The following is a 25,301-nucleotide window of genomic DNA, read 5'->3' as shown; positions in this document are numbered from 1 at the left end:
CTTTTTTTGGCTTCTTTGGTTACAGGATCTCAATCTATTATTGTGAAATTATCAAGAAATGCACTTTGATTAAAGTTTTTAAAGGAGCGACAACATGTTTTGTTGTAAATAGATTTATTGGTTTTACATGGCATGGCAATAAATTGGATAAGATGATCAGCAAGAGATACCGTTAGATTGCCTGATTTTAGATTTGGAGGGTAGAAGTTTACAAAAATATTATCAATGAGTGTTTTAGATTGTATAGTGATAAGTGGATAGAGAGAGTTAAAACACATAGAGTTAAGAAAGACTGATACCTCATTAACCAATTTAGGAGGTTGATATGAAAGTTGCCTAAAAGAATAATATGTATGCGGATAATATGTAAATAAATAATATATATGCGGTAGTGGTGTTGTGGTAAAGCGCTTGCTTCATAAGCGAGAGGTTCCGAGTTCGATCCCCAGCACTTCCCTGGTAGTACCGCGCTCAACCTGTTTCTCCGCGCAGCGGCCTTGTTCTTTAAGGTTCGTGTTTCGTAGCTATAGAGTTAAGAGAGGGTTATAACCACTATTAAATAGCCTCCTCATCTGTAGTGGCCTTCTCGGCCTTGAGGAGGTGAATAACAAAAAAAAAAAAAAAAATTTTTACTTTCTATTGATAACTTGTCTAATAGAGTTTGTAAGTAAATGTCATTGAATTCAGTGATGTACATACAAGGGTGACAATAGATGGATCCAACAATTATATTTTTTTCAGATGACAGAATTATTTCAATAAAGGTTGACTCTAATTCTTTTGGTTTGTTGATTTGGTGATCAGTTCTGAACTTGTAGTTTAAACCTAATTTTATATATAAAAGAGTTCCTCCTTTATTAGAGTATGAATCGGTTTTCTCAAGTAGATAGCCGCCTAAGGATATATCAGTTATTGGTATCTTATTTTTTTGAAGAAGTGTTTCAGTTATGGCAATAATAATTGGTTTGCTTTTCATGAGAGAAATAAGACATTTAAGGTCATCAATGTAGTACATTAATGATGATATATTAACATGTAGGTATATTTCAGTATTGTTGAATGCTGTTGTATCATAGTATTTACAACTCATATTATTACTTTTGAGATCATTAAGGTTTTTGAAGATGTTTTTGAGATTTGATGGTGCACAGTCTACAGATTCACATGATGGTTCTCTATTTAAAGATTTATCTGATTAAATTCATTATCTGTTAGTGATGAAAATGGTATAGTGTCATTGAGACACTTGCAACAATACCAAAAACTTGTTTCATTCATTCAAGAGATGTAGGTTTTTGAATCAAGTTTATTGCACTTTATGTGAATCCATTTATTACACAAGTCACATTGTATGGCTTTATGGTTATTAGATACAGAGTTACAACAGATACCACATAAAAACTTTACAGTTATTTTGTAACATATACAGTTTAAAATATAATTGTGGATTTGATGAAAGTGTTACTAATGAAAGACAGGGGGGACAACTATACCCTATACAGACCCTATTCAAGAAGTATTGGAAAAGTAGTAAGTTGTATAGAAGATAATATGATTACATAAAATAAATAACTGTTTGTAATAAATATAATTAATGATAAAGCTGTAGCATAAGACAGGATAAAATACCTTATAACAAGTAGAAATAAACATAAATTATAAATAATGATACCTTTGATAATATTAAATACTTATATATATATATATATATATATATATATATATATATATATATATATATATATATATATATATATATATATATATATATATATATATATTATATAGAGTGATAACTTTGATAATATTAAATACTTCTAAACGGTATATTAAAATGTATAATAAAATATGACATGAAATAATTTTAAATAAATACAAACAGAATAGTATAATGCTAAACAATATAATAATATTATTGATATGTAAACTTTAATTTAAATACCATAAAACAATAATAATGATTAAATGCAAATGCATACATGCTAGCACAACAAAGAAAAAAGATAAACATTAACAAGTCAAACTTATTTTTTTTCAAGAAGTCTGTAGACACGCTTCTTCTGTCTCTGAATTTTTTTTTCTCTGTGTTTGGGTAGACAATTATTAGAACAAAAATACCAGGATGAATATATTAATAAAAATTAATGACCCAAAAGCAAAAAAATATGCTATTTAGAATGGAATATCAGCAACAGCTTGCTTAGAGACTCTAAGTATTAGTTTGTTCTTTTGTTGTTGACATAAATCATGCTAGGTTGTACATATATAAAAAATATATTTATTAACTAATGTATGTACATAGGTATAATGCTAACAAATCAATCGGGAGTTTAGTTTTATGATGCTGATAAGTAGTCCATAAATACTAACTATATTTAAAATAAAATTCACTACAAAGCTATTTCAAACAAATAAATTGATGCAAGTAAGTTCCAAGTGTCATAAAGCGGTTCAAATTAACAAACTAGTACCAAGCAATTAAGTTATTTAAATAGATTTAAGCTTTTAATGATATATTTTATTATTTTATTAAAACTCAAAAATAGAGTGGCCGTTATTATTGCAGAGCATGTCCGCAAGCCATCTTTACTGCGATAGAAAAAATAGATGTTAACATAGATGCAAATACATAGATGCAAAAACAAACATGCAAATAAAATGTTTAAACATTATGACAAAGAAATTTGTAAACTCTCTATTAGTTCTGATATAAATATATAAATGCAACATTGTTGATTTTCGTACTGGAAATAGCCTTGATTTTATTGTTGATTTTCTGTTTCATTTAGTCCTTTATTTGCATGAACATGAAAATGTGATTTTATTGGTTTAAAGAATCTATGTAGTATATTAATTTTTAAAAACTTTTTCTTGTTTATAAAAGGATTTATAATTCAAAACATGCTTTCACAGAAACTATTTACATTGCACTACTTTTAGGTGTGTGAAAAGTTTACAAAAGAAAAGGCAATGCAATAAAAATGAATTGTAAAAAGCATGAGTTCATTTTGAATGATTTAATAAACATATGGATTTAGATTTAATTAAAAATAAATGACTCAATCAAATGTTTAGATTATTTGATGAATGCCTTATTTATTTATTTATTTTCTTTTAATTTTCTGTTCTTTAATCATTACAACTTAACGTAGTATATAATAAAAGTTGTTTACAGAGTATAATAAAATGATAAATTCACAATATTGTGTTATGCAAAAAGTATATAAAACAATACTGTAGAGTATTGAATATTATTTTAGAAAGAATGCGGGAAACTTGCAGAAGATGGGATGTCTCGTCATCAAGAAACCGCAATGCATTACTGATATTATATATATATATATATTTATATATATATGTATATATATAGATATATATATACACACACATATATATTTATATGTATATATACATATGTATAAATATATATATATAATATATGTAATATATATCTATTATATATATATATTATATATATATATTATATATATATATATATATATATATATATATATATATATATATATATATATATATATATATGTATATATATATACATATGTCACATACACACACATGTATACACATATACATTAGGGTGGTTCTAAAAACAACATTTTTTGAAAATTTCTGATGGCACCCCCTAAATGTGTTCTATGTAGTAAATTAATACTACATTTAAAAATTTTTTGAATAAAAATTTTTTTTGCTCAAGACCCTTTAACATCAGACGGGTCCCATAAATATTGGAAAATTTGTATACATGTATATAAACATACATACACACACACACACATATATATACATTTTTTAAATATAAATACTTCCTTCAATAACAAAATGTTAAAAAAAAAAAAAATGTCCTCAATTTATATACAGTTTCGATGGAATAAAAATAAAAATTAAAATGCAAAGAAAAGAAGAAAGCAGACAAAAAAGAAGTTGAACAAATTTATATTCTATACACATAACTATGTTAGTACATGATATGCTATATATGGAATACATAGTCGTTCACGTATTTGTAAATAAGCATGTTTAGTAGTATTTTTTATTTTTTAGAGTTTTCATTGTATTTTTTCGGTACAAAGTTAGTTTATACACTAATTTTAAGGTTTTTGGATTAATAATTGGCATTATTAATTTTAGATTTATTATTGGCATTAACATCACAATTAGTCTATGTTGCTTCATAAATGGTAAACTTTCAACAATCTTGTGTGCTTGAATATCTTTGTGAAATGGAAAATTATGTCTTTACAAATTTTTTTTGTTTATTCCTTTTCGCAAATTTCATTTTTTTACTTATTTTTCTATAAGTGTATAAAAATTCCTTTGTCAAATTCTTATATGATCACTAATACGAAAGAAAAAGTAAATTTAAAAAACCATTTTGATCCAATTTTTTAGAGTTGAAATTACGTATTAAAACTTATTCATCAACAACTTTGTAAATATGTAGAATTAGGGGAAATTTATTAATATTTGGAAAATATACCCCCTTGAGCATTTTAAGATTCATTAAATTCATTTGTTTATTAAATTTCACTGAATTAAAATTCACATTGTCAAAGAAAACTATCTACTGATAAAAGTATAAACTTTTATCAGGCTTTAAAATGTCAAAATTAAATTAACTGATCAAAATGAAAGTTTTTATTACAATCAGCTCTTAAAAATTCACAAACATTTAACAAGAATTCAAAATGTTACTGAGAGTTTGTATTAAAAGCTGAGGCACTTGCATTTTTGTTGTTATACATTTTTGAGTTTGTTTGCATTTCGATCCCAGAATCTTTAGTTTTAATTTATTCAATGTTTGCGTGACAAAAGCAAATAGGTGCCCTATTGAAATATTAATTTTAAAAAAATGTTAGAGCAAAAAAAATTTGTTTTTTACAAATTTATGTTTTATCCTGTTTAAATCAGGTACTTTTTTTAAATTTTTTTTAAATGTAAAATCCAAGGCTGAGTAAGCCACCACAGATAAGGAGGCTACTTAATTATGGTTATAACTCTCTCTCAACTCTAAAGCTGCTGTGTGGAAAACAAGTTGAGCGTGGCACTACCAGGGATGTGTTGAGGATTGAACTCGGAACCTCTCACTTATGAAGCAAGCGCTCTACCACTGCACCTCTACCGCATTAGCAGGTAGGCTTAGTTTAACTTAATTAGTTAACTACTGCATTAATAGTTAGACTTAACTGTTAAAAGCCCAGTAGTGCAGTGGTCTTCATTTTTAAAAGGTGGGGAAAAATAACAATAAAAAGAAAAACAAATAAAAGTCCTTTCTAGTAGATGAACTTATTGTTGAAGGTAAGGTCTTGTTTTAGGCTTGACTAACAAAGTTTGGATTTTAAAAGAACACATCATGGGTATCATGTTTTAATCCCAGATTTTTATTAATCTTGAAAAATCTTAAACTGATTAAAAAACAGAAAGTTAAACTTAGTTTGTTAAAACTATTTTACTAAAAAAGCTCCAAAAAGTTTATTTTCTATTTATAAAATTACTTTTATTGTTATTATTGTTATTATAGTTATTATTATTTTGAATAAATTTACATCTAAATGGGTTTTATTTCAGGGTGTCAAAAAAAACGTTTCTTTAACAATATCTGGACTTGTTTTTACAATATATCCTCTTGTTGTTTTTATACTTTCCCCATTTATTGGAAAATATGTAAGTCCTTTTTTTCTTGTTTGTTTTGTATACAAATTATTATTGAAAAAATTAAAATTACTCATTGTCTGTATAGATGTTATAAATATTGTTATGATATGTTGTATTTTGTAATGCTATATAATTGTAATGTTGTAAATGTTTTAATGCTATATACTGGCCTTGTTTTGAAAAAAAAACGCTTAATGCATTAGCTTGATGCAATATTTGACGTCATAAAATTCTCTTTATTTTTTTATTTTATGAAGACATTAACTTTTTTAAATTACTGCATTATTATTAATTACGGCAAAACGAGTTAAATGTTTCTTTTCTTTTCTTTTTTTTTAAATTTAATTGTTAAATTAAAAAAAAAAAGAAAAGAAAAGAAACATTTCGTTATAGTTATAATAAAAAAGCCATTAAATAACATTTAACTTGTTTTGCCGTAATTAATAATAATGCAGTAATTTAAAAATGTCTTCAAAAAATAAAAAAATAAAGAGAATTTTATGACGTCAAATATTGCATCAAGCTAATGCATTAAGCGTTTTTTTTTTAAAACAAGGCCTGTATATAGCATTAAAACATTTACGACATTACAATTATATAGCATTACAAAATACAACATACCATAACAATAAATTATTGCATTTTTAAAAGTGTTTAATATTACCAAATTTTTTTCTTTTCTTGGCATTTGCATAAATTAATTAAAATATGTTAAATTTCTGAATTTTTAAATGATTATTTCTTAAATTTCTAATTGCGGCTTTGCAACTACAAATGATTTTTTATTTAAAAAAAAAATAGCGAGTAACAAATTACATTAATTTATTTACTTTATTTATTAAAAGTTTATTATTTTATTATTAAAATCATATTGCTGTATATATTGTTTATTAAACAATAATCGCTGCGATTTAACTTGCGTTATAAAAAAAAAAGTTTAACTTACATTATGTGCATATTGTTGATGCAGTCATTTATTTAAAATTTAATTGCGAGTACAAAATGTTTACGAAGGAAAACCAAAAAAAACAATTAGGATAAAAATAAACAAATTTTTTTTAGGAACAAATTAAATTTAAATATTAAATAATATTTAGTAATATTTTTGAATAAATTTGACAGTTAAGTTAAACCCAAGCATAAAACTTAAATTTTAATAAACTTAAACATATTTTTAAAATCAAAATTAAATTATATATTTTTAAAATCTAAATTGAATTATATATTTTTTTAATAAAAATAAAGTTGTATATTTTAATTAAATTAGTTTTAAATGAAATCATATATTCTTTATCAGAATTAAATTATGTTTTTATGATCTTTGCTTCAAGCTAAAAAAATCAATAATTACAATAAAATAAAAACAAAATAAAAATAAACTTTTAATTTTATTTTAGTTTTTTTCATTAGTAAATAGCGCTTATATTAAACATAATTGCCATCCAAACTTTTTTAAGAAATATTTTTACATAAATGTCATTCAAAAGTTAATATGACTTTTTTTTTTGAATTATTTACTTCTTTTATCTTACTGCTTATTGAATAATTTAAAAGTTAAAAAGTTATAAAAAGTTGCTTACTGCTTATGTAAATAAACGAAATATGTAAATAATATGTTAATTATGTATATTATATAAATAATATTATGTAATGTTATGTAAATAAACGAAATCGCTTACTGCTTATGTAAAATTGCTAAAGGCATAAATCGCTCTACGTGTAACACTTTAAAACAAGATCTGTATATAGATGTTATAAATGTTGAAGATGTTATAAATAACATCTTCTTACTAATTTATATTTGTATAATTTGTAAATAAATAAACTACTATTATGGAGTTTGTATATGTTCGTAATTAGTTCTATTTATCAGGATATTGATGGAAATATTTAATGAATTTAACATTGAAATATATTGCATACAGTTAAATTGTTTACAAAAAATTTTTATTGTTTACAAAGAGTTTTACAAAACCATCAATATGAACAAAAATAAACAAAAACTTTTAAACTTTATTTTATACTCAAATTTTTTTGTAAAAATTATTAGAATTAATTTTTGCACAAAATAGTATAAATAGTTTTAGAATTTGGACTTTGGAAATCTTAGTCATTTTAACTTTTTGCTAATTTTATAATGATAGATTTCAAATTGAAATTTAACTCAAATGTAACATAAACTTTTTTACATTATTTTATTTAGTTGTACTCATTTTTATTTATCCAAAAAAAAAAAAAAATGATTAAATAAAGAACATTTATTGCAGCAAAAAAAATTATTTTTTTTTATTGTATTTTTTTTTTTGTAGCTGTATATATATATATATATATATATATATATATATATATATATATATATATATATATATATATATATATATATATATATATATATATATATATATATACACATATATATACATATATATATATAGGTATCTGCTACATGTATATATGTAACTTAAATTGCTTATTTAGATGAGCACTCTGACGTCACACTGAAATAGCTTGCTGCCTGGGGCTTCATTACATACATCAACTGACAAATAGCCTGACTTGCACCAGAGTGCTGCTACATTGTCTGAGGGTTTGGGATGGGGCAGCAATCTTTTCTTTCATTATTCTTCATTTTTTTCTTCTTTTTCTGAAAATGCTGTATGTTATAAAGATTAGCAAAACTAATGAGCAAATGCTTATCTAAATTTACTATAGAAGATATATATATTCTTAATATATATATATATATATATATATATATATATATATATATATATATATATATATATATATGTATATATGTATATATGTATATATGTATATATGTATATATGTATATATGTATATATGTATATATGTATATATGTATATATGTATATATGTATATATGTATACATGTATATATGTATATATGTATATATTTATATATATATATATATATATATATATATATATATATATATATATATATATATATATATATATATATATATATAAATATATATATACACACACTGGGTGCAAAAAGTATCTGACACAAAGGAAAAACTTTATTTAATTAAAGACCACTCAACAAAATAACATAAACAAACACTATTCTAATGTAATTTTACATGGGAAATACAAACATCATATCAAAACAACAATATCATTAAATGTTGACTTGATAATTGCAATTTTGTAAAAGTTAAGGTTCAAAAAGTATCCAACACATTGTAAAAAATTTACTCAATACTTCGCCATGTGACCTTTAGCAGCCAAAACTGCTTCTAAACTATTGGAATACTTGTTCTCAAGATTAGCACATATGCTAATAGAAATTTTAGCCCACTCTTCCTTGCATTTTTCTTTCAACTGGATAAGATTTCTTGGATCTCTCTCCTGTTCCCTCAACTTCAATACCCGCCACAGATTTTCAATTGGATTGAGGTCAGGTGATTGGCTTGGCCATTCCAATAAGTTAATTTCCCTTTCCTGAAACTATGCACGAGTTGCCCTAGCTGTGTGCTTAGGGTCATTGTCTTGTTGGAATATCCAACCTCGAGGAAAGTTCAATTTTTTGACTGACTTCACGAGACATCTCTCAAGAATGCCCCAATACATTTCGGAGTTCATTCTTCCTTCTATGATTTCCAATTCCCTAGGGCCTGCAGAAGAGAAACAACCCCAAAACATTATACTGACACCTCCAAACTTCACTGTTGGGACGGTATTCTTTGGGTGAAATGCAGAGTTCTTCTGTCTCCAAACACGACTGACACAGCTCCGACCAAACAACTCTATTTTAGTCTCATCTGACCATAATATTTTATCCCAAAAGCTTGAAGGTTTACTTAAGTGCTCTTCAGCAAAGTTCTGGCGTTTCTTTACGTGAATTTCCTTCAAGAGAGGAGTTTTTCTTGGTGAACGAGAGTGGAATCTTCTCTTTCAAAGAACTGACCTAATTGTATTCTTGCAAACATTTGTCCCAGAAGATTGCAAGTCCTTTTGCAGTTCAGAGCGAGTCAGATGAGGATTATTCTGTACTTTTCGAACTAAATTCCTTGCTGTACGGTCAGATATTTTTGTAGGACGCCCTGAACAAGGCAGACTAGTCGAAAGATGGAAGGATTTCTACCTCCGAACACTATCACCAACTGTCAAAATTGGGATATTTAACACAGATGAAATTTTTCTATATCCCATACCATCTCTGTGCAGCTGAATAGTTGATTTTCTAGTTGATTCAGACAATTCTGCAGTTTTAGGCATTGTTGAAGAGCATAAAATTTAGGCCACCTTTCAATGAAGATGTCAGGTAATGAATGACTGCAGTTAGAAAAATTTTATTGATGTTCTTTTGCATTCTAGAATGTTCCAACGTTTTCTGATTCTAGAATATTCCCTCAAACATAACGGATGACAAATTATTGGCGAATCAAATTCTTTTTTTACAATATGTTGGATACTTTTTGAACCTTAACTTTTACAAAATTGCAATTATCAAGTCAACATTTAATGATATTGTTGTTTTGATATGATATTTGTATTTCCCATCTAAAATTACATTAGAATAGTGTTTGTTTATGTTATTTTGTTGAATGGTCTTTAATTAAATAAAGTTTTTCCTTTGTGTCGGATACTTTTGCACCCACTGTGTATATATATATATATATATATATATATATATATATATATATATATATATATATATATATATATATATATATATATATATATATATATATATATATATATATATATATATATATATATATATATTTCTTTATTTGCAATACTGTCGACATTCCTATATTAATGAATGACAACCCTCTCACTGAGTCCTCCTCTTTACATCTTGAATTATCATTTACTACTGATCTTTCATGGAAACCATATATACAATCGATTGCTAAGTTAGCATCTGCTAAGGCTGCTTCTTCTTATCCTGCTTAATATTTTCTCTCTCCTGATCTCATTCTTTACCTCTACAAATCTCTTATTCATTCTTGTATAGAATACTTTTGTCATATTTGGGCTGGTTCTTCTAATGATGCTCTTTCTCTTCTTGACAAGGTCTGAAATTGCATTGTAAACATAGTTAGAAAAAATATATACATATTTATATATATATATATATATATATATATATATATATATATATATATATATATTATATATATTATTACATATATATATTATTTCATATATATATATATATATAAATTTTTTTAAAAAGATTTTTTGTTAAAGATATTCTGTTATCAAACAACTGATATAAAATATAAAGCACAACGTCGTTCTCTTTTGCACTAACGTAATGAATGAATGAGCAGTTTAAAGTCGTTAATCGTCACTGATTTCAATAATGGAATGTGCACGTGGAAACACAATGTGAATAAAAAAATGCGCAAATAAAATAAGAATAGAAAATTAGAAAACCATTGTAAGAAAATTAAAACTGCGGAGTATTTTTAATCTTGTGAAAATATCAAGTAAAATTTATTTGATTTATTGTTTGTAATATTCCACACATCGTTTATGATAAAAATAAATATTAATAATAGAGTAATTTTTAAAATTAGTTTTTGTTCATAGTATAGATTTTTTATTAACTATTATTTATTTTAACTCAAATTTAAAACGATTCTGTTGTTTAGAATGTTCACAATTAAGGACATTCGAAAAGAAAACTAAGTAATGATGTCAATATTTATTAAATGAAAAGTTATTATTCTTATTTACTATTATTTCAAATTATTCTTGTGTTATTATTTTAAGATAAAAAAACGTAATTTAAAAAAGAAATTAAAAAAAATTTAAATAATTAATTTGAATAAAAAATATCAAGAAATATAAAAATCATTAACCGTTAATTAAGTTTACAAAGTAACATTTTAAAATACATATATCAAAACAACGAAGCAAAACTAAGTCACTAAATTATACTTCAATACTAAATCAATAAGAAGTTGCGTTTTTGTTTGATATTATTTTTTTATAACATAAATAGTTAAAAATAAAATCTGACAATATACAAGAAGTTTGGAAGTATAAAAATCTCTTTCGTTGATGTAGTTTCATAAGTGTGATACTAATTCAAACATTTTTTGACGAAAAAATTATGTAACAAATAAAAAAAGATATAAAAAAGAAAAAGCTTTTTATGAGTATCGCCTTTAGCAATTTTCATAATCGCGCTCGCCGACGTTATCTCGAGCGCACATAATCACGCCCGATGAAAACATATTCTAATTTTACGAGCGCGATATAACACGCTTGACGATTTTCTTCATGACAAGCCCTGTATATACATATATATATATATATATGCATATTTGAAAAGATTAAATTGTTGCTATTTGGAATGATTATGGCTTAAATGTTTCTTTGTAGCTTCAGTTCAAAAATGTTTTCTATGATACTCAACTACTTGGTAGAAAAGATGAAGTTGATTGTCATTTTTTGTCAAAACTTCATTAAAGTTAGTGGCTAATTTAACTTCCTGTTCTGCACAGTCATTAACCACTTTCATGGCACGAACTATCTTACAAGCAGACTTGTAGTCATCACGATTAGCCCAAGTTTTAGGAAACGATGTAAAGAATTCTTTTGGTGGATTAAGAGAGCCAAACAAAACAAATATATATATATATATATATATATATATATATATATATATATATATATATATATGTATATATATATATATATATATATATATATATATATATATATATATATATATATATATATATATATATATATATATATATATATATATATATATATATATATTGAGCGTCGTGTAACAAAGTTAGCTATTGAAAGTTAAGAGAATGTATTAATCTTGTTTGGAGCAAGTTCTTCTATTGTCACCTGGTAATGGTTCTTTTTGTAAGGCATTTACAATATCCATTTTCTCTTTAACAGAAATTTTATCACTGAATAATGGGAGAGCAGCTAGATCTTCACTTAAATACCAAAGTTAAATACCACTTAAATACTGAAGTTTAATTTTATTTTTTGCAATATTTGCAACTTTGCTGTCAACTTGACAATAGTTCTCAATTACTTTTAAAAGAAGGAGATCATTTATTGGTGCTTCTGTTGTGAGAGGTGCTGAAAACCAGAAACATGCATTTGTTGTGGTTATGAAGAGACATATTCTTATTAAAATCCCAGTTTCTTTCTCTGTAATATTTAACCAAAAATTTTTAAACAGTATTTACCTTTAGCCATCCATGATACCATTGCACGATGATAAGCCCCGGGAATGAAAATAGTTGTTGTATCATTGTTTTCTCCCAAAAGGAGAAGAGCTAGTCTTCCGAATTCTTTATAACCATCATGTGGTTGCATTTTCTTTAAGTATTTTTCAAATTTTCCACCACATTGGATTTTCGAGATGCAAGCCACTCTTTTTCAAACTTTGTAAGGCATCCAGCTCCGATTTCATCACTTTCAAGTGGTTCAAACTTTGATTTTTCTATTAGCTCCCACTGGGACTTCACTCTACCAAAAAGTTCAATGTTTGGCCCTTTTGAAACAAAAAATGCATCAAACACTGCACTTGCACAGATTTCAAGAATATGATGTTGACAGGCTAAAAACAAAACTCTTCGATTCATTGACTTCTGTATGACAGTTATTGCCCCATTATGACTTCCTGTATTACTTGCTGTTGTGTCAAAGCAAAGACCTGCAAGATGCTCCTCAATGCCAGGCCATTCATGAATGAACTTAACTACCTTTTGTCCCATTAGAGCTCCAGTACCAGCAGGTATCTCAGGGATCCCTAATAATTTCTTAATATCCAAGCCAGATACAACAATTGGCAGACATTCACGTCTGGTTCTAAAAACATTTGACAACATTTTACCATCAAAATGAGCAACTAGTGGAACCATGGGTTAAAAATTTTTTCTTACTGCTATTGCAAGAGATTCACAGGATGTAGTTCGAGCTTCCATTAGAGTGGAACGTGAAAATGTTAGTTTATTTACATCAATACCGATTGCAGCTAGGGCTGGTGTGACAACCACCATTGCTTGTCGTGGTGTTATTTTTGTTCGGTCTAATACTGTATGAAAGAGTTGGTTGTCAAGAATACAACGTTTGGACATATTGCAGTCAGAATTTTCATCCAAAGAGTAATCTGAATTGCAATCCATTAATGTATCTGTAGATATAATCTTACTTTCTTTATGTTGTTCAAAGCGTCTTTTTTCTTCAAGCTTACGTTTTCTGTATTTTACAACTACTTTCTTATGCATTAAGTCTTCTGATGCCATTAACATCTTTCGGGGACCTTTCTGGTCTATCAGAAATTGTTTATCTTCATTTCTTTTGATGAGACAATCCCATTCACCATGGACAATATCAAAAAGTGTATTTATCTTGGCATTGAATTTTTCTTGATAGCTATGTTGAGTAGCAGATTTTCTACTTCTGTGCTTAGACACTTGGAGATGCTGCTTGTGAATACTCTTTAGTTTAGCAACTACATGAGGCTTTGCTATAGTTGGAATACTAGCTTTAAACTTCATCTGCAACTGTGTTGCAAGATATTGAAAGAGTTGACTTTTTGATTATCATTTCATAAAAAACTCTACATAGGGCAACACCACTTGTTGGCAACTGACTCGACCTATCTATTGTTGAAAGAATATGTCCAACTAGCCAAACATTTGTAGTTGAGCGTGTTGCTTTCTCTGAAGCAGCCATCTTCTTAAGTAATATTTTTATACTTTTTTACTATAATAGAAAGAATATAATAGAAATTTAATATATATAATTATATGATACTCCTGCCCCCTATTTTCCCGACATTTTTCAATGGTAAAATCAAAACATGCATTTAGGAGCGATTTTTGGTAAATAATGCTGAGGGGGTAAATCTAAATTTGGTTGTACTTTCTAGTCTTCTTTGAACTATCTGTTGTAACATTCTAGTACTTTATATTATTTTTTTTTAGATCAATTTATAGCAGTATTTTGTATGAAATAAAAATAGAATTACAAAATTAAGGTGTTAGACAAGTTTTGGTTAATTTAGGGTTCCAAAATAGGGTTTGGGGGACCACTTCCCATTTTCAGTTTGCAAAAAAATTTCAACTATACTTTGGTTAGCGCTTATTATTAGCGCTTATTATTAGCCAATACTTTGGTTAGCGCTTTTTTTAGCGCTCGATAATAATTTTCAGGCGTGTTTTTATATTGCAACAAATCTTTTCTTTGTCAAATACTTTTATGATTTATTTACGTATGATTTATTTACGAAAAATATTTTTTTTGCATAAGTTTTTGCTAAGTAGAACTATTAAAATTATTAGTGCAATGTCATCTTATAGCGTTTTCCATGATGGAATTTTAGTATTTAACGTAATAAAAGATATTTTTGACATTCCTTTAAACCAATCAGAGGATTTTACTAACACATGTTAACTATAAAGAAAAAGAGAACACTGTAATGTATAAACACGCTTTAAAAAGAGAAAAAATAAAATGGCAGCAAAAGGAAATACAAAGATTAAGCTAAGCGTATTTAATAAGTGGGATTTCAAAGATATTTTTGGCTGGAAAATTGTTAATGAAGATGGAATCGATTACATTAATTTCATTTGGTGTAAAATTTGTGCTAATCGCTCAAGTAGATCTATGAAACCACGCGAAATAAGAGGAGCGACAAAACTTTCTTCTGATAATTTTACAAATGGAACCAACTTTATAACTAAACATACAGTATAATTCACATGCTTTTACTATTATCACATTTACCCTAGGCTTTAATAATCCTTAAATACATGTTAAAGTTTCTGCTTAGCAATAATTTCTTATTTTCTTTTGTAGATTCAACGCCATCTTGCAAGCAAAACACACCAGAACGCGGCAGAAATTGAAAAACGAAAGCCGAAAGAAGATCTTATTAAAAATGTACAAAATGTTCCTGCACAAACTTCTATTTCCTCTAACATAGAGAAAGCCAGTCATGATGCATATCAAAAGCTTATTAATACAGCATATAAATTGGCTGTCAATCGTACAATAAGCCTCAATTGCTTTTCAGTACTTGTAGAAATCCAAAAAGAAAACGGTATACCATTAATATCAAGTATGTTCGTAACTAATTTATGCTAATGAAAATTTGTATTTTTTTTTTGTAAATTGTTATTGATGATAATATTATGTATGTATAAAGTTTTTGGCAATTATGAAATTCTTTTTGTCTCAGTAATTTAATAAATAATAAAAATAAATTTGAAAGAGTTATCTCATCTAAAATGGTAATAATTCCGATCTGGAATAATTTAGGGACTAGCGATGGTCGAGCTGCAAAGAAATTTATCAGTTCTATTTACTCAGCAGTTCTCGAAAAAAGCAACTTGATTTTAAATCAAAGTCATTTTTACTCAATACTATCGGATGGTTGGCAAGCTCGCAAGACAGGAGTAGATAAGGAACTGGTACTGCTCAAAACTACATTGAAAGGGTATTTATTCTAAATATAACTTTTATTTTTGAACAAGTCCATTTTAAAATAATGTTTAAAAGCTTTAAAAAAAATATTTTTACTTTTTAGGTCACCAGTAACGATGTTTGCACATTTGATAGACTGTAATGATTATGGGGGAACAGATATTGCTTCTTTGAAACTTGGCATTGACAGCATATTTGACGAAGACGGGCCTTTACCATGAGCCACATTTTGTGAAAAATTGATTAGTTGCACAGCCGATGGTGCTATTGTTAACACTGGCCACAAAGATGGTCTTCACAAAAAACTTTGCAGAGATGGTGATCGTCCTTGGTTGGTACCAATACATTGCATCAACCATCTAGTAGAATTAGCAGTTAAAGATGCATTCTTTGAATCGTCTTTTAAAGATGTGGATAGGCTTTATGAAAACATTTTTTCCCTATGCAAGTCTTCAGGAGTTGTAAAAAGCGAAATTACAAAAGCAGCTGAAGTGGTTAATATAAGTTATTATGCCTTTCCAAAGTTGAAAGGTACAATGTTTATACCGCACAGTCGAACATCTATTTCCAGCCTCATAAATATGTGGCCAGCTGTTATCATGGCACTTGAAAATAATATGTCATCTAAAAAGGGTAAAAAAGAAACCAAAAATAAAATAAAAGGGATTTTAAAACAACTTAAATCTTATAGAGTGCTTTGTAAAGGTTTCTCCTCTCTCTAAAGTTTTTGAAGATGGCCTGCTAGCTTTTGATGTCAAACTCTTACTGGATCGAACTCTAATGGAATTAGGCGACCTTTTAGAAAGCGCAGGAAAGCCGGACGAGTTGTTAGACAGTTATTTAGCTCGCTTTAAAATTGATGCAATAGAACTAAATAATCTTATTTCTTATATCTATAAGTATGGTCATATGCTTAAATTACCCGCTAACCGTGAGCAAATAGTAGTTATTCAAGAAAATTTTACTTTTCTTGAATAACTACTTTCTAACCATGTCATCAGTGGAGGAAGCCTCCAACAAAAAAAAAAGAGTTACTTCTATATTGCTAGAAACTTTGAAGACTCGATTTAAATGTTTTAACGTTCCTGTATTTGCAAACATGGTTTGGATGAACCTAAGAAACTGGGTAATTAATGAAAGCCTAACTTATGGCAATGACATGATTGATTACCTGTATAATCATTTTAAAGTACCCCTTATTTATACTGGATTCGACAAGTCAAAAGTTATAAATGAATGGAAAAGATTTAGATTTTTTGTAAAATGTCAATTTGCTAATGATATTTCCGAAGGAAAAGAAAAATGCGCTTCAAAAGTTTAGATGTATATTTTGAGATTAAAAAAAAAAGAATTCTTTAATTTTTCACTTATTGCTGAGGTGGTGCCTTCAATTGCTGGTTCAAATTCTGCAGTGGAGTGCATGTTTAGCATATTGAGGCCTATATTATATGACAGAAGATCAAAGCTCTAGCATGACACAATGACTATGTTAATGTGCATTGGCTGTAACAATAAGTTATGGACAGAGATTGAGAGAGAGGCAATAAAAAAACAAGCACTAAATATATATCTTGAAACTCGTCGAAAATTGTAACGATAAGTTATGGACAGAGATTGAGAGAGAGGCAATAAAAAAACGAGCACTAAATATATATCTTGAAACTCGTCGAAAATTAAAGATTGATAAACATATTTCTAGTTCAATAAACCAATCGCTTTCAGTCCCAATTGATGGAGATGGTAGCAATTCGGAGATAGGAGAAAATGAAAACTCAGATGGTGATATCTAAAAAAAAAAATTCAATGCTACTTTTTAATTAAAGTATTCTCAAAATATATAGAGGTTCTTAATTAAGAATAATATTTTTTCAAATTTAATTTTGTTTTAATAAGAAAAATAAAAAATTAATACTTTTTTATTGGGAAACATTTGATGTTTTCACAATAAAAAAGATCTGTAAACTAAATTGGTAAAATTAATTACAAAGTACAAGTTTTCGAGTGAATTAATGGATAGCACCTCCAAATGTGAATAGAAGTTGCCCCTCATGCAGATTTGCATGAGGGGCAACTTCTAATTGTAAATAAATTATAATCTAATTATAATATAATATTTTTTGAAATCGCGCACGCCAGACAAATTATGACTGTCCGGCCAGCACTTTTTCGTGCGCTGGCGGCAAATTTCAAACGGAGAAGACTGACTATATACTTTTTATATCAGACCTCACCAAATAAGAGGTTGTGCGATTTAAATAAAAAAAAAATTTTTTCCATTTAAAAAAAAACCACCCTAATATATATATATATATATATATATATATATTTGAAGGACTTTCAATATTGAAAAAAATGATTTAAGTTCACATTTTAAAACTTAAAGTTTGTAAAATGTGTAATAACAATGCCAACCTAAATTTGAAAAAGTTAATGTCCATATATAATAATTGTTATTGTTATTATATATATTTTATAAACTAATAAAATTATTTAGTTATATGATTAGTTTTTCAACTAACAATTTAGATGCCATTGATTGGTGTTAAGTTTTTACTAACTGCTGGTTGTTTTGTAGAAGGAACAACAGAAATTCTGTTTGGGTATTTAATATTTTTCAGTTATTTAAAATAAGTTCTACAAGTTTTTTTTTAATCAATTGGTTATAAAACTTATTTTTTTACTGAATTTTTACTTTATTCTATTTAAAATTTTAAATCTACCTAAGCAAAATAATACATCAAGAGTATTTAATTGTAAATAAAATGATTTATGCAACTTCCCAATTTTTAGCTTTTTAACTTCAATTAAGAAACATTAATTACTTATAGAAATTTTTAAAAGTAGTAAAAAGGTGAAACATCAACTTTTTAAGAACTTCTAAAAATTTTTGTCATTACTATAAACCAACCCACAAAGTTTTTTAACATCTGAAGTGGTTTGTGTTTTTTGATTTTAATTCATTTGTCATGAAATCTTAGAGTTTGTGTTGGTTTGAAAATAATTTAATTAGTTTACACACACTGGAAATGTTGAAAGAAAAAAGAAAATGTTTGATGGAGAAATGTATGCCTGATAATCTGTGTTTTGGACAAACTTGCCAATATCCCGTTTGAATTCCATTGAATTATTAAGGGAGGAGTTTTGTCAAGTTTACAAAAAAAGTGTAGTAACAAATAGAATTTTTGTATGCAGAAAATGGCGAAAATATACTAGTAAACTAAATAAGCTTGTAGATGCTTCCTTTGATATGCCACTGCAATTGAGATGATGTGGTACTGCAATTGCCTCAAACTACAAAACTACTAAATACTTAATAATCTAATTTTAAATTTTATGAAATTTATATGTTCTGAAAACCACCAAATTATTATGTTGAATACTGCATATCTAGTATATTTGTTGATTGATCTAATCTAGCCAGATGAAATGCTGGTTAGCATTTTTCTCTGGTTGATCTGTATAATTTTTCTCTGGTTGAACTGTATGTATGAGTTGACACAATTGTTTTAAAAACTATTGAAGAGTCTATGAACATAAATAAACTAATTGCAGTATGAAGAATTGCTTTTTATATTTTTGAAAAATTTGAAAATAATTTAAAAGTTTACCCCTGGTGTCAAACATTTGAAAATAAGGATTCTACTTTAGTTTTTAAATCTCTACAAAAAAGCATTTAAAATTAAAAAAAACAATCAGCATAAAAAAAACATTCAACATTTTTCTTTAAAGTTTTTTAGGTGACATTGATGATCGTATGACTTTTGAATCGTTTTGTTTTATTGTTCGATCTTTTACTGCTGTTGGAAATGCAGCTTCTTCTACAGCAGCTATTTCTATTCTTAGTCACACTTTCCCAGAAAACATGTCTACTGTGTTTGTGAGCACTTTGATATACTTCATTATATATTATATATATGGAATTTTTTATTCATATGGTTATACTTTTAATGTTAATTTTTATTTACTTTAGGGTGTTTTAGAGCTTTTTACTGGTCTTGGATTTATGACAGGGCCACCTCTTGGTGGCTTTTTATATCAGGTGATTAATGCTTATATTTTTTTATATGACAAGCCTTCCCAGCAAGAAAATGGCTAGTGTGTGCTATATTTTACATAATTGTATGAAAAAAATCAATGACGTGTTATCTTAACCATGCACAATACTTTATTAATAGTGTGTCCTATGGCATGCGAAAGCTTTTTTTCTAGGTTTATTGCATAAGTTTTTTACTATTTTTGTTTCCTTATTTTTAAAAATGATTGTTATTTTTAGCAAGTAAGTTTGATAAATTGATAGTCAAGGAACATAGATTATATGGACAAAAATTTAAATTAATAATAAAAATTTTTATCTACTAAATATGCAATCTATTAGAGACTTTAATGTAAAGCTGTAGCAATCGGTGTGCAAAAGGTGTGGTTGCACAGGGCAGAAATTTTTAGCAGGGTGGAGAACTAATTACAAATCATTATATTGTTTCATTACTTAAATATAAATAACTACTGTATACATATATTTTTGCTTCTGTGTCACACTCAACATTTTTAGCTTCTGCATCAAATAGTATTGGGGGAGGTGATTTTAAAAATAGATTGTAGTCATTCTTAATGTTGTTTTCTTGTATTTACATTTTTTGCTAGTATGGCGGCTTCAAATTACCTTTTCTTGTTACTGGCTCAATGGTGCTAGTTGTTGTGTTTGTGGTGTTTTGGGTATTACCTTCTGAAAGTGGTACTATTTTAATTTTTTTGGATACTTAAAGCAAAAGTTTTTTTTTTTTAAGGGAGGATGGGGGGGGGGGAGAAGGTGGGTTACAGTAATATTACTTTTTGAAAGGTATTATTTTAATTTTTTTTTTTGTGGGTATTATCCACTAAATGCAGTTTTGTTTTATTTTTTTTTTAGAATGAAAATAGAACTTAAACTTATTTTATTTTAATTTATGTTTACTTAAAAGATTTATGTTGCTGGTTTTTTTATATGGTATAGCTTACCAAGATCAATCCTATGATAAAGAGAGAGAAAAAAAGTTTGAGACTGGATCTTTGTTTCAAACCATATTTGTTCCTGGTATACTTATTTTAGGTATCTTTTTAAGTTGTTATATTTTCATCAGATAATATAGTATATTATTTGATATTTTAATATAATTTGAATATATAAATGCAATGTAATATAAATGAGGAGCAAACTTGCAAATAGTGTTTTGTCCACTAGATCAAATGTGTGGTAAAATAGAAAAAAACTTATTACTAACTTGTACCTTACTAAATAGTATTAGTATTTCTTTTTAAATAAACTTCTTGTGTATTGCTATAGTAATCCAATAGCATTTATCAAGTCGGACAAAACTCATCTTGCATGGATCTGTAGGACATAACATTTTTTGTATGTAACTTTCATGGACAAATTTTGATATTAATGAAAATGAACACTAAAATTGAAAATTGTAAATCATTTCGAAAAACATTTTATTTTTCCTTTTAAAAAAGTTTCATATTCTAATAGATATTTTCTGTTCTAAGCAATCACACAGTTCTTCTTCCAGTTTTTGTTCAGGTGATTTGGTAGGCCAAGAATGTGTTTATAAAAATCAAAACGTTTATCTTCCAAGTCTTGCCATTCATTCCCAATCATGATGCTCAAAAGTTTTTTGACATCTTTTTTTTCTCCGCAGTGATAAAATGGCTTAAAGGCACTTTCTCTAGTTTTTCAAATATCTGTTATTAACACTTCGTTTAGTTAGTGAAAGAAACTTTTCAGCATCTGATTCAAAGAAAATTTTTTGCATTGCTCTAACTTTGATCGAGTTTTGGTTATTTTTCTTTTTCTTGATAATACAGATGCTTTTTTTCATCACTTATCATGGGTAGATCCTTATAGTATTTCTGCAGTGATTTTGTGTCTTTTAAATCCCAGTCAATGTTACATTTTCTCACTTCACCTACTTCTGAGTAAATGTCATAATACTCATCTTTAGATAAAATAATTTCACATTTTCTTAGCTTTTTTCCACCTTACCAAAATTTCTATCTGCCCGTAAAAAACTATGACCACGAGCGGGAAAATAAAACTGTATCTCATTTATACTTGTATAATTATTGGGCCGAATCTGAAGAAAACCTATTGCTGCTCTCAACACAATATTATTTTTGTTTTGACAAACACATCTGTCACAAAAAAAGCGTAGTAACTCTTTTGATTGAAAATCGATATTCTTTAGAAAATGCAGTAGGGCTGATGATGCCTCCTGACTGCTTTACCCTGCTTGTTCTTTTGTCCAGGTATAGATTAATGGCTTAGTACAGCTAAGATCAGTAATACATAAAATATAAAAATTTATTTGTCATTAATAAATGCCTCTTGAACAGAAGCTATTGGCAAGGGCTGGATTGGCTGCATATCGAAACAAAAATGTAAAGCAGTTAGTACGTCTGCTTTCAAAAGTGTATAAAACGCATTAGCTCGTTTCTTGTGAATTCTTTTTTTAATGATATAATTACTAAGTTCACTGGAGTCTTTTACAAAATTTTTTATTTGTATGTTCAAAAAGTACAGTACCTGCACACATCAGAAGCTGGAGACTTAAAGCCTATATTAAATTCATTCACAATTCTTCTGAATATTGCAAAATGGACCTTCTTATTATTTTTACAGGTTTCATTGTATAGAGTGCCTAATTTTTTGATACTAAGATCACATCGCAAATAAATTCTCCCCAATTTGTTCTTATTATTATAGCTTTCCATATCCCACAGTTGATTTATGAATGCTCTCACAAAAGTTTTTTGTTTCAATAGACTTATGTTCTGTCTTTCTTTTCAATAGACTTTTGTTCTGTCTCCACCTTGTTTGTCTTCTATAGGATTTTTAACACTTGTTTTCTTCTTAATATTTTGCAATCTCGTACGACCTATTTTCATTACATAAGGAATAGGTTTTTACAAACATGCAAGCATGATAACTGGTTAGATTTTAGAAAAAATTTTACTTTGAAATTATGTGAACCTCCTTTCTTTTGTTTTTGGGCTGTGGGTCTTGGCCGGCTTTTTTTATTGGTACTTGAAATTTCTAACATATTGGCAATCATGTTATCTTGTCTCTGTTTATTTGCCTCTTTATAAAAATTATCCCTTATGTTCTTAACAAATGATGGTGTTATTTTATAACATGAAAAATGATTGTTTGATGAATTGTGGTTGAAAGGTTCATAGGTGTTTGAGCCTGGAGAGCTTTATATCTTTTTTTTATCTTCAGCTCTTTTTCCACTTGTTACTTTTCTTTTCCTGGTCCCACATTTGCATCACCCACAAGAACTTTATCTTTCTTATGATCCGACATCACTAATTATTTTTTCAATTAAATGTTAAGAAATCACCACCATAACAAAATTATCAAACACCACTACAATGTGCTACAAATGACAACAATAAAAACAACATAACCTCAAAATTAAAACATGAAATTGTTTTGATTGGCTAGATGGACAAATATTTTTTTGAATGAAATTAGTTTGGGACAAAACAGAGTTTGCATTTTACCTCGATTTTATTTCATTTAGATATATTGAAGAAAACATGTTATGAATGAAAATTTCTGTGTTATATTATGAAATTTATAAAAGCAAAACTATTTACTATCATAGATTATTTTTTTTATTTTTGTAACGAAACACTATTTGCATGTTTGCTCCTCAAATATATAATGTATAAAATTTTTTTTACAAATTATTGTTTTATAATTTTTTCTTTAGCTATTACACGTATATTTGGTTCTATGGTAATTGCTTTCCTTGATCCAACAATCACATTGCAAGTCACATCTTTAAATGTTAGTTTTTGATTCTGTTTATAAATTTAGATAATTTTTTTGTTATTGATGTTTTCTTTATAAATTCATTAATAAAAAAATATTTACGAGAATAAAAATATAGTTTAGTTTTTATTTTTGTAGTTTATTTTTTATTTTCTTTATTTATTAGAATAAAAAAGTAGTTTTTATTTTATTTTCATTTTTGAACATTATTGCATATAAGAGACTTTTTTTAGAATATGTAAGTTTTAATAAATATATTTGATATAAAGAATAAATTAAAATGCTACTTTTGATTGTCATTTTTAAGTTTTGACTGTCTTGGTATTTACTGATAGATTATTTAAATTGTTATTAATATATATAACTACTATAATATTTTTGAATCAAACTTTGTTTAGAAAAACATTTCTCTGCAAAAAATTGGGTTGATTTTTTTGCTACCGGCTTTATTTTATGCTTTGTCCGCACCATGCGTTGGATATTTAACTGATAAAAAGGTTTCTTTTTTATGTTGTGTAAAAAGATATAAATGATATTCATGTACAATGAACTAACATTTTTTTTTATAGCTTAATGGGCGAAATGTGATAATTAGTGGTGCTTTTTTCGTTGGTACATTATACTTGCTTCTTGGTCCCTCTCCTTTGTTGTCGTCATTTATTCCAAGGTGGTTGTTGCTATAAAGAATATTTATAATTTACAGTTCTTAGTTTTGGTTTTGATATATTTGCCTTTATAGGAAGCTGTATATTTTATTGATTGCAGTTGGAGCATTGGGATTGGGTGTATCTTGCTTCCTTGTACCTATTTTATCTAATATGCATCGAGCAGGAAGGTAATTAATTATTTTTTGTACTGGGATAACAGCATATTTGCATTTAACATTTTATGATAAATGCCACTATGCTGTTAAATATGTTTGCTTTTTTAATTGTAAATAATTTGCTAAACACAATAACCAGTTTTTAAAATGTGTTTTTTTTTGTTGTTGTAAATAATATGTTAAATATGATAAATAAAATGTTAATTTCAGTAAGGCTGGATTGCCTGAAACAATGGGAACAAAAACAGTAATATCAGGGATATTCAACAGCTGTTTCAGCATTGGGTAGATAAGATAATTATTTCATATTATTTGCTTAATTTGTTTTTTGTTAATTTCTAATACACAGTGTGTTTCATTCACAAAGTTAAACTTAAATAATAAACTTATAAACATTATTTAAAATGCTAATAACCTATTTTGATTTTTAATTTTTATTTACTTTTTATATTTTTTTCAATATTTATATTTTTTAAATTTAGTTTTATATATTATAAAAAAATGAATTTTACTCTATGGCCTGTTTCACAACTT

At 27.0% G+C, this 25,301-nt stretch overlaps 2 protein-coding genes across 2 annotated transcripts in view; both read left to right on the top strand.

Moving 5' to 3' along the window:
* LOC101238321 (MFS-type transporter SLC18B1) overlaps nucleotides 1–25,301 on the top strand; it is a 90,816-nt gene that overhangs the window by 37,106 nt on the left and 28,409 nt on the right. Inside the window, exons 3-13 of the mRNA XM_065796192.1 lie at nucleotides 5,587–5,682; nucleotides 18,655–18,728; nucleotides 19,858–20,005; nucleotides 20,099–20,167; nucleotides 20,770–20,860; nucleotides 21,119–21,214; nucleotides 23,883–23,959; nucleotides 24,343–24,441; nucleotides 24,514–24,611; nucleotides 24,684–24,779; nucleotides 24,978–25,052. Coding sequence (XP_065652264.1) covers nucleotides 5,587–5,682; nucleotides 18,655–18,728; nucleotides 19,858–20,005; nucleotides 20,099–20,167; nucleotides 20,770–20,860; nucleotides 21,119–21,214; nucleotides 23,883–23,959; nucleotides 24,343–24,441; nucleotides 24,514–24,611; nucleotides 24,684–24,779; nucleotides 24,978–25,052 — 1,019 coding nt within the window. The remainder of the gene's footprint in view (nucleotides 1–5,586; nucleotides 5,683–18,654; nucleotides 18,729–19,857; nucleotides 20,006–20,098; nucleotides 20,168–20,769; nucleotides 20,861–21,118; nucleotides 21,215–23,882; nucleotides 23,960–24,342; nucleotides 24,442–24,513; nucleotides 24,612–24,683; nucleotides 24,780–24,977; nucleotides 25,053–25,301) is intronic.
* On the top strand, nucleotides 15,157–17,998 carry LOC136078922 (uncharacterized). Its single transcript, XM_065794731.1, has 4 exons — nucleotides 15,157–15,393; nucleotides 15,502–15,745; nucleotides 15,964–16,141; nucleotides 16,232–17,998. Exons 1-4 carry the CDS (start codon nucleotides 15,157–15,159, stop codon nucleotides 16,347–16,349), a joined length of 777 nt encoding a protein of 258 aa, XP_065650803.1. The 3' UTR covers nucleotides 16,350–17,998.

This window comes from Hydra vulgaris, chromosome 04 (assembly GCF_038396675.1).
Source record: "Hydra vulgaris chromosome 04, alternate assembly HydraT2T_AEP".
In the NCBI taxonomy this organism is placed as follows: Eukaryota; Metazoa; Cnidaria; class Hydrozoa; order Anthoathecata; family Hydridae; genus Hydra; species Hydra vulgaris.
This window is presented reverse-complemented; position numbering and strand designations above follow the sequence as displayed.